The 9,412-nt window shown below is 38.9% G+C and overlaps 1 protein-coding gene across 1 annotated transcript; it reads left to right on the forward strand.

Moving 5' to 3' along the window:
* The first annotated feature begins 233 nt into the window (after positions 1-233).
* Positions 234-4,899, forward strand: FOXE1 (forkhead box E1). The gene is made up of 2 exons (XM_077279044.1): positions 234-315; positions 783-4,899. The coding sequence occupies exon 2, from the start codon at positions 1,064-1,066 to the stop codon at positions 2,204-2,206; it is 1,143 nt and encodes a 380-aa protein (XP_077135159.1). The 5' UTR covers positions 234-315; positions 783-1,063; the 3' UTR covers positions 2,207-4,899.
* The last annotated feature ends 4,513 nt before the right edge of the window (positions 4,900-9,412 follow it).

A 9,412-nucleotide genomic window follows, 5' to 3' on the forward strand; every position in this document is an offset into this window, starting at 1 on the left:
GCAGTTTTGTTGATCTTGCATTTCTCATTTTTTGCAGTGTTATGTCTCAGAATGTACTAGGAAAGAGTTAAACGTCTGCAAGGTGGGTGGCAGTTGTAAGGGATTGGGAGCTTTTATTTTGTCACTTAGGCCAGGCTGGGAATCTCCAGGTGTGTTTTTAGGGGGAGGGACTCTTATTGTGACAGCCAGGTATACAGCAGGCTGTACAGGTTCCAGGTATAGACTGCACCACTATTTAAGGCTGCGCTGTGAGTGGAAGCAAGACAGTACAGCTGATGTCTTCTGTGGAAGACCAGACTGGACCTTGGCAATAAGGTAAGGTGCACACAGGAGGCACAGCACTTGCTCATGTTAAGTCTACATATGAAATTAGTACATGGATGTTCAATTCTTCTCTAACTCTCACACGTCATCATATAATTATCATGCTGTTATCACTATTTTGATCATTCTAAAAATAACAAAACAGAATGTAGTAGTGAAACTATTAGACATAACTATAGACACGCTGCAGAGACTAGTGGCCATAGGGTTAGTATTAGAGTTATTAGTACTTTTGTAATGTCAGTGTTACCAGTGGCAATAACAATATATCTTGTCTGTCATTTATTGAAATGACCCTGATTTCTTGAAAATTGTCACTGATGATGAAAGGAACAATAAACGTTACATGTATACTATAAACATTTTACGCACTTTTTTAGATTTGTAATGGCCATCTTGCCTAATGTCTGTGTTTGCCATATGTAATTTTGACATAGAATTTTGCTTCTGTTCTACAGGTTTGGTAAAAGCACAAGTTTGCTAAGAAGTACACGAAGAAGGGATTGCAAAGACTCTTCCTTTTGAAACCATTTGATCTCTGCTCTCAACTTGTAGATTTACCTTTTTATATGCATTTTTGGGTTGCAGGGTGACCCAATTGCTGTACTTTAGAGATATATATATTACCTGGAATTTTACAACAAGGAACCTGAATGAACTAATTCTCTATTTTTGTGAATCCTGGTAGAAAGAAACGGGATTTTCCTGCCTGATAAGTGTAAGGAATCTTCATAATAAGATGACAGCCGAGAGCCAACAGTCCCCTACTAGAGCTACTGGAGCAGGCACCAACCTGCAACAATCAAGTAACTTTTCTATGCCAGTTGTGAAGGTGGAGAAGGAACCAGCACCTGAAGCAAGTATGTCCAGTGGGCCTTCTGAAGCGGAAGACACGCCTAAAGGAAGAAGGAGGAAAAGACCTTTGCAGAGGGGTAAACCACCCTACAGTTATATTGCTCTCATTGCAATGGCCATAGCTCATTCTTCTGACAGAAAGCTTACATTAGGGGGCATCTACAAGTTCATTATGGAAAGGTTTCCTTTTTATAGGGACAACTCAAAGAAGTGGCAAAACTCCATCAGACACAACCTTACCCTCAATGATTGCTTCATCAAAATTCCTAGGGAGCCAGGAAGACCTGGAAAAGGCAACTACTGGGCCTTGGATCCTAACGCTGAAGATATGTTTGACAGTGGAAGCTTTCTTAGAAGAAGGAAGAGATTCAAACGGACTGATCTCACCACATATCCTGCTTACATACACGACACTAGTATGTTCCCATCTTTGCAAGTGAGTAGGCCATCTTATCCTAACTCTGTGTATTCCAATATGACAATGAGCCCCACTTATAGTCAACAGATCACCCCTCATTCCTCTGTCTACTACCCTTCTACTTCTCCTGCCTTTGGCTCTGGCCAATCTAGGGTGTTCAGCATCAATACACTTATAGGGCATTCCAGTGGCACAGAGCATACTCAGCAAGCAAGCAGATCCATGAGTCCAGAGGTCAACTCTCCTAATACCAGCTCTTGCAATTACACTGGTGCAAGCTATAACAGCCAAGTTGGAGCAAGTGGCATGCTACAAAGACCTGCTAACCCCATGCCGTATGCCTATCCAGTTCCCAACAGCCACCTACAAGTCAATCAAAGTTCTTATTCACATGGTAACACACAGCTGTTCGGCACATCCAGCAGATTAGCCATGCCCACATCTCCAGTAATGAACAGCGATAGCATGGACTTCTATGGTAGGATGTCTCCAGGACAATACACCTCATTGACTGCGTACAACAGTAATGGACAACTAGCCAGCACTAATGCCTACCTGCGACATGCAACATACTCTGGGAACATGGACAGGTTTGTGCCTGCTGTTTAATGTATCACATTGCAGGGTTAAAGCTGCCAGTACAAGTATATGCAATAAATCTGTCATTGATATTAGCGTATGCTGCAACATCGTTTACTGATCACCTTTTACTGCATTAGTGATTGATATTAAAACATTACTGTGCCATTCATTGACCTTGACGCTCGTATTCATTTGAGATGGACTGAAAGATGTAATATCCATCATCATTTTATTTTTCCCTATGGGATGAACCTAAAGTCCAATATTTTTTATTGTGTATTAATTAAATGATATGATACCTGCCTTTTCTACTGCTGTAGGGTAGTGAAAGCACTGTTAAAATAATAACTCTTAAAGTAACTTTATAGACATATGAATGAATGGTAACAGGCTGGAGCAGACATTGTTGTAAAACACTGCACTTCTGTTTGGGGACGTGGGTCTTACATTTGTCTAAATCATTTTATACTGTTTTTATTGTAAATAAAATAAAATGAAAATTATTGTATAAGACTGTCAAGGTTGAATGTTATTTTACGTGCCTTTAGTTGATCATTGACATATATTGACCAGTTCTACAAAACACATTATTTAGACCATCATCATATTATACTTTTATATTTTACTTAATCAATATTAATATTATAAAATATTATAGATTATAAAATAGAAAACTTTATGATTCTATACATTGATATGTTACATAAATTTTGGAGTCCATAATTTAATTTATAATGGTAATTTATGAGACGTCTGACTTCATGAGAATTCTTAGCAAGCATTTACTTCAGAGGCTAAAGTACAGTATGTCCAATCCAATACATTAAATAAAAGTCAGTTAGTCAATTAGTTGTTCACATAACTAGTGGAGAATTATTTATAAGCTGAATTAGCATAAAACACAACAATATTTATATATTTAGATTATAATGCTTCTATCAATGCTCTCATTCCTCTTTTTCTATTTCTTTATTGCCTTCAAAATCTACACGAGGAAAACCTAAATCATATTCAAAATGAACTAAATGTTTGTAAAAAATGATAGTAAAATAAATTCATGCTACATAAAAAGGAAATTGAATAAGTAAAGATGACATAGATTCCTATATGTTTTACATAGGAGGTTTTTTTAAATGATCCCTGGAGGCATTATATTTAATACCTATTGCCTTTATCATAAAATATCTCTAAGATTGTACTTATTTGATATATTTTGCTGATGTCTAAATGCAAACATGTGATCGTAATAACAATAACAATTCACAATGAGGAATATCGGCAGTGAATTTTCATCCATATTTATCTCTATCTTCATTTTGACAAACAACAAGGATGATCTCTTCACACCAAAATACACAAAGACGTTAAGGCTGTGTTTACACTGGCCAATTGAGGCCGATAAATGACCACCGACTAGGTCACCGCAATCTGATTGGCAGTCATTTAATAGTCTGTTTACACAAGCCGGCCACCCTTCCGTGCGGGGAGCAGAATATCATTATTCTCGGCAACATACGTCCTGTTCACACAGGACAAGGAGCTGATGAGAACGATGATTTTTTTAAGGAAGCTTGAAAATCATCTCACCGGACGAACAAGCTTTTTGCTCATTTATTGGGTGATTGGTAGGTTGTTTAGATAGGCCAACAATTAGGAAAAGTGCGTTTCCAGGAACGCTTGTTCCTGATTAGTGTAAATGCAGTTTAAATGTTACAAGGCTGGAAATGCAGATGGTGTGATGGTGCCAATTGATACATTGTAAAAAAACAGTTTTATGAATAGAACCAAAATGTCATAGAAAACTTTACAAAGTCACATTGTTGTTAGAAAAAAAGTTCAAATGACAGAAAATATCTGCTTTGTCAAGAAAAGAATATACAGAATATACGAGCTTTACAAATGGTTACATTTGGAACTTTACCATAGGGTCCAGTATAGTGACAGCTAATGCTTACAGTTAATCATTTTCTGGTTCCACAATTTAATAAACAATATAGTAAAAACAGATTTAATCTTCAGGGTCTTTTTTTATTTTTTTTGCGCTTCACACAAATGGAAAGAGTAACAGATTTGTCAAAGCCTGGAATAAGTCCGACAGGGGATGACATAACAAATGTGCAACCAGCAGATGACACAACCCTCCGCCACTGCCAACAATGGTCGGATGTTTGCATCTGACATTGCTCTCTGAGATCTTTCGTATCTGTAAAGCGGCAATACCTAATGAATTAGGCAGTTAGTGTCACTTTTAAGTCTTGCTCTTTCTGATTTGTTCAGCCATGATGGAAAAATTAGATTGACCCTTCATAAATATGGTGTTCTGCAAGTAAACTGGTGTGTATATGTTTCAGCCTCTGTACTCATTTTACTACAGGCACATGCCAATTATTAGAATAGATCCACTGATTTAAAAGTCTAAAATGATGCTAATTCTGTTTTTTTTTTAACTATTTTTTTTTTCCCTTTGGTGAGCTCCTCTTTATTGTGAGGAAATTTTGAGGTCTATTTTTCAGTTCACAGCGTTAATGTGACATAAAGTAGATTTTCTATTTTTTTATCAATCATGATATGGACGTCTTTGTAAATTAAGCATGAATATTTAATAAAGCTTGATATATTTTTCATGTATTTGGTGTGGACACCTTTTGGTATTGTTTTTTTCTGGTATTGGTTCTTGTAATAATGCTGGTGTAGCACCCCACTTTTATTTTCTTGGCTGTGCATGTATGTTTTTCTCTTCATATGAACTGCGACATCACATCTAATGATTTCACATGGTGTCGCATTGCAACCTGAGACCAACCGTGACACAGAATTGCAAATATTTCCAAATGAAAAACACGGACAGAACATGTACCGTATGTAAAAAAAAGAATATATATATATATATATATATATATATTATGCACATGTATCTCAAGTGAAAAACATATAGCACACATACCGTATTTATCTGTCTAAATAATATATGTCTATATACAGGGGTGTAACTACAACAGGTGCAGGGGTTGCAATCGCACCCGGGCCTTGAAGCCTAGGGGACCCTAAAAGTCCCTTCGGCCTATAGAAAAAGACTGTTTCTATTAAAGATTTAAAATATTTGGGGGCCCCGTTGGAGCTTTTGCATTGGGGCCCATGAGTTTCAAGTTACGCCACTGTCTATATATATATATAGATATATATATATATATATATATATATATACAGTATATGCAAACACGTAGCTATATATACATATATATAGCTAGATATGTGTGCTTGTTGTTTTCTGTGTTTTTTCATTTAAGAAATGTCTAATTTTAGTATAGTAATTTTGTTATAATTTTCTTTTAATAAGAAAATTAAAAGAATAGTAATATGAAAGTGCATAACCTATAAATGTTTACTCATTACATCCATCGTCAAGTGAGAGTATATGTATCGAGCTCAGGAGCTAAGCCCATGCCATAGTAAACAGGTGCCAGCTGTGTTATACAGCCACCACTTCCTTGTAACAACAGCAATCTAAGGTAGCTCTGATTGCTGCTGTTAAAAGGAGAACTCCGGTGAGATAAAAAAGATGTGAATTAGCAAGCATAGATCTCATACGGAAGGTGGAAGGGCAGTTTGGGCTCACAAAGCAAAATTGGAGTACACAGACATGTAGCAAGAGTTTCCTATGCCCCCTGGTCTCAAACTGAATAGAAGGAAATGTTATCAGAGCGATGGCTTTTGCTAGAAGCCAGGAGCAGGCCTCACTCCCTTATCTCCCATGTAATGTCCCCAAAGGCACATGGAGCAACAAGGAGCAGCTCCAGCGTCACACTAATTAGCAGATATTGTGATGACTGGAAGCAGCGCTATGGATGTTAGCGTTATAGTTTAGGAATGTATTTCCATGTCAATACGTTTTTATCTACCCTGAGTTCCCCTTTAGAGCAGGATTGTGCAGTTTGAAAAAAAAAATCACATTCAGCATGCAGGCGGTGGCATTTACGCTGTAGCATGGTACAGAGGATAATATGCATATTTTCTTTGTATTTACACATATAGTTTTGTTTAAGATTTTTTTTTACAAAATGGAACCGGCAGCCGCACCTGCACGGTAGCATCTACCGCGCCAGCGCCATTTTGTTTGGAAAAAAAATTGTTCTTCTTATTTATATCTTCTGCTGTGCACACTTTATCTGATATACCATTTATACATTTCGCTATACCTGTCCTAATACTTATCCATTTCCTATTAAATTGGAACCAAACTTCTGGAAGTAGAGAACAGACAAAATTCACAATTGTGCTTTTTTAACAGGAAATTTGATTAGCTCAGAAGTTATTCTATGTGAATTTAATGTCCCTGATTATGTTCTGGGTCTCTTTTCAGATCCCACAGCACAATAAATCAGGGAAAGACTCTGACAGCTTGGGGCCCCTGTGCAAGAAATGTGTCTGGGCCCCCCTCCTGTTATAGCGACAAAGCTACATACTGTATATACACTTCTCGAAAAAATAATGGGAACAATCCCACATCATAGATATCATTGAATGCAATATTCCAGTTGTAAATCTGTATTAATTACATAGTGGATTGTGTTGAGAACAATAAAACCTAAAAATTATCAACGTAAATCACAACTAATATCCCACGGAGGTCAGGAGCTGAAATGATGGTCAAAATCAAAGTGGAAAATGAAGTTACAGGCTGATGCAACTTCAGTGGAAATGCCTCAAGACAAGGAAATGATGCTCAGTAGCGTGTGTGGCCTCCACGTGCCTGTATAACCTCCCTACAATGCCTGGGCATGCTCCTGATGAGGCAGCGGATGGTCTCCAGAGGGATCTCCTCCCAGACCTGGACTACAGTATCCGCCAACTCCTGGACCGTCTGTGGTGCAACATGACGTTGGTGGATGGTGCGAGGCATGATGTGTTCAATCAGATTCAGGTCTGGGGAACAGGTGGGCCAGTCCATAGCTTCAATGTCTTCATCTTGCAGGAACTACAGACACACTCCAGCCACATGAGGTTTGGCATTGTCCTGCATTAGGAGGAACCCAGGGCCAACTGAACCAGCATATTGCATCACAAGGGGTCTGAGGATCTCATCTCGGTACCTAATAGCAGTCAGGCTTCCTCTGGGGAGCACATGGAAGGCTGTGCGGCCCTCCAAAGAAATGCCACCCCACACCATTACTGACCCACTGCCAAACCGGTCATGCTGAAGGATGTTGCAGGCAGCAGATCGCTCTCCTCGGTGTCTCCAGACTCTGTCACGTCTGTCACATGTGCTCAGTGTGAACCTACTTTCATCTGTGAAGAGCACAGAGTGCTATGGTGAATTTGCCAATCCTGGTGTTCTGTGGCAAATGCTAAGTGTCCTGCACGGTGTTGGGTTGTGGGCACAACCCCCATCTGTGGACGTCGGGCACTCAGACCATCCTCATGGAGTCGGTTTCTAACCGTTTGTGCAGACACATGCACATTTGTGGCCTGCTGGAGGTCATTTTGCAGGGCTCTGGCAGTGCTCCTCCTGTACCTCCTTGCACAAAGGCTGAGGTAGGGGTCTTGCTGCTGGGTTGTTGCCCTCCTATAGACCCCTCCATGTCTCCTGGTATACTGGCCTGTCTCCTGGTAGCACCTCCAGCCTCTGGACACTACGCTGGCAGGCACAGCAAACCTTCTTGCCACAGCTCGCATTGATGTGCCATCCTGGATGAGCTGCACTACCTGAGCCACTTGTGTGGGTTGTAGAGTCCTACCTGTGTATCATGCTACCACAAGTGTGAAAACACAACCAACATTCAAAAGTGACCAAAACATCAGCCAGAAAGCATTGGTACTGAGATGTGGTCTGTGGTCCCCGCCTGCAGAACCACTCCTTTTTTGAGTGTGTCTTGATAATTGCCAATAATTTCCATCTGTTGTCTATTCCATTTGCACAATAGCATGTGAAATTGATTGTCAAACAGTGTTGCTTCCTAAGTGGACAGTTTGATTTCACAGAAGTTTGATTTACTTGGAGTTATATTCTGTTGTTTAAGTGTTACCTTATTTTTTGAGCAGTGTATTTATATATAGTATATATACAGCCTCACACACACACACACACACACACACACACACACACACACACACACACACACACACACACACACACACACACACACACACACACACAGCTCTGGCAAAAATTAAGAGACCACTGCAAAATGCTCAGCTTGTCTGATTTTTCTGTTTATAGGTATTTTTTTTAGTAAACAGTAAATTATACTTTTATTCTACAAACTTATGACAACATGTCTCCAAATTTCCAAGCAATAAATTTGGTATTTTTTTCTGACAGAGAAAAATGGTCAAAATTTTAAAAAACAGTGCTTTCAGACCTCAAATAATGCAAAAAAGATAAGTTCATCATTAAGAAACAACAATACTAATGTTTTAACTCAGGAAGAGTACAGAAATCAATATTTTGTGGAATAACCATGATTTGTAATCACAGCTTTCATGCATCTTGGCATTCTTTCCACCAGTCTTTCACACTGCTTTTGGCACAAAAATGTAAGCAGTTCTTCTTTGTTTGATGGCTTGTGACTAATACTATTCATCCTTTTGATTACATTCCAGAGGTTTTCAATGGGGTTCAGGTCTGGGGAATGGGCTGCCCATGACAGGGTTTTGATGTGGTGGACTCTTAATTTTTGCCAGAGCTGTATATGTTACATAGTCTCCTTTATTATGTATATTGCCATCCCTTATTGCACAGTGCTGTATCCTGTTATGTATAGCACCGTCCCTTATATATTGGATTATTTATAGCACCCCCTGTCTTTATTACATACCGTCGTCTTGTTAGATGTATAATGCAATGACGGGTGATGGTGCATGGGAAAGATTCTTTTTTAATGGAGGAGATAATGGACTGGTCGTCTGGTCACTGGCTGCTCCATCAGCAGCCATTTTATATCTAACAAGAGAGGGGACTGTGTAATAAAAGAGGGGGATGTGAATAAGAAAAATAACAAAAATACACTATGTAAAAGATAGTGCTCTACATAACAGCAGAGGAAGCTATATAATAAGGGGCGGCACCATATATAACTAGAGAGGATGGTACACAATAGTGGACAGTGTTATACATAATAAGTGAGTGCACTATATACTAAGGGACTGCTATACATAAGTGAGTACTCTATATACTAAGGAACTATGCTATACATAATATCTGTATCTGTGTGCAGTGTTGTGTGCTGTCTGCTT

Source organism: Ranitomeya variabilis, chromosome 1 (assembly GCF_051348905.1).
Source record: "Ranitomeya variabilis isolate aRanVar5 chromosome 1, aRanVar5.hap1, whole genome shotgun sequence".
Lineage (NCBI taxonomy): Eukaryota > Metazoa > Chordata > Amphibia > Anura > Dendrobatidae > Ranitomeya > Ranitomeya variabilis.

Excerpts from the sequence above, each read along its gene's own strand:
- FOXE1 (XM_077279044.1), top strand. The coding sequence starts at position 1,064 with ATGACAGCCGAGAGCCAACAGTCCCCTACTAGAGCTACTGGAGCAGGC.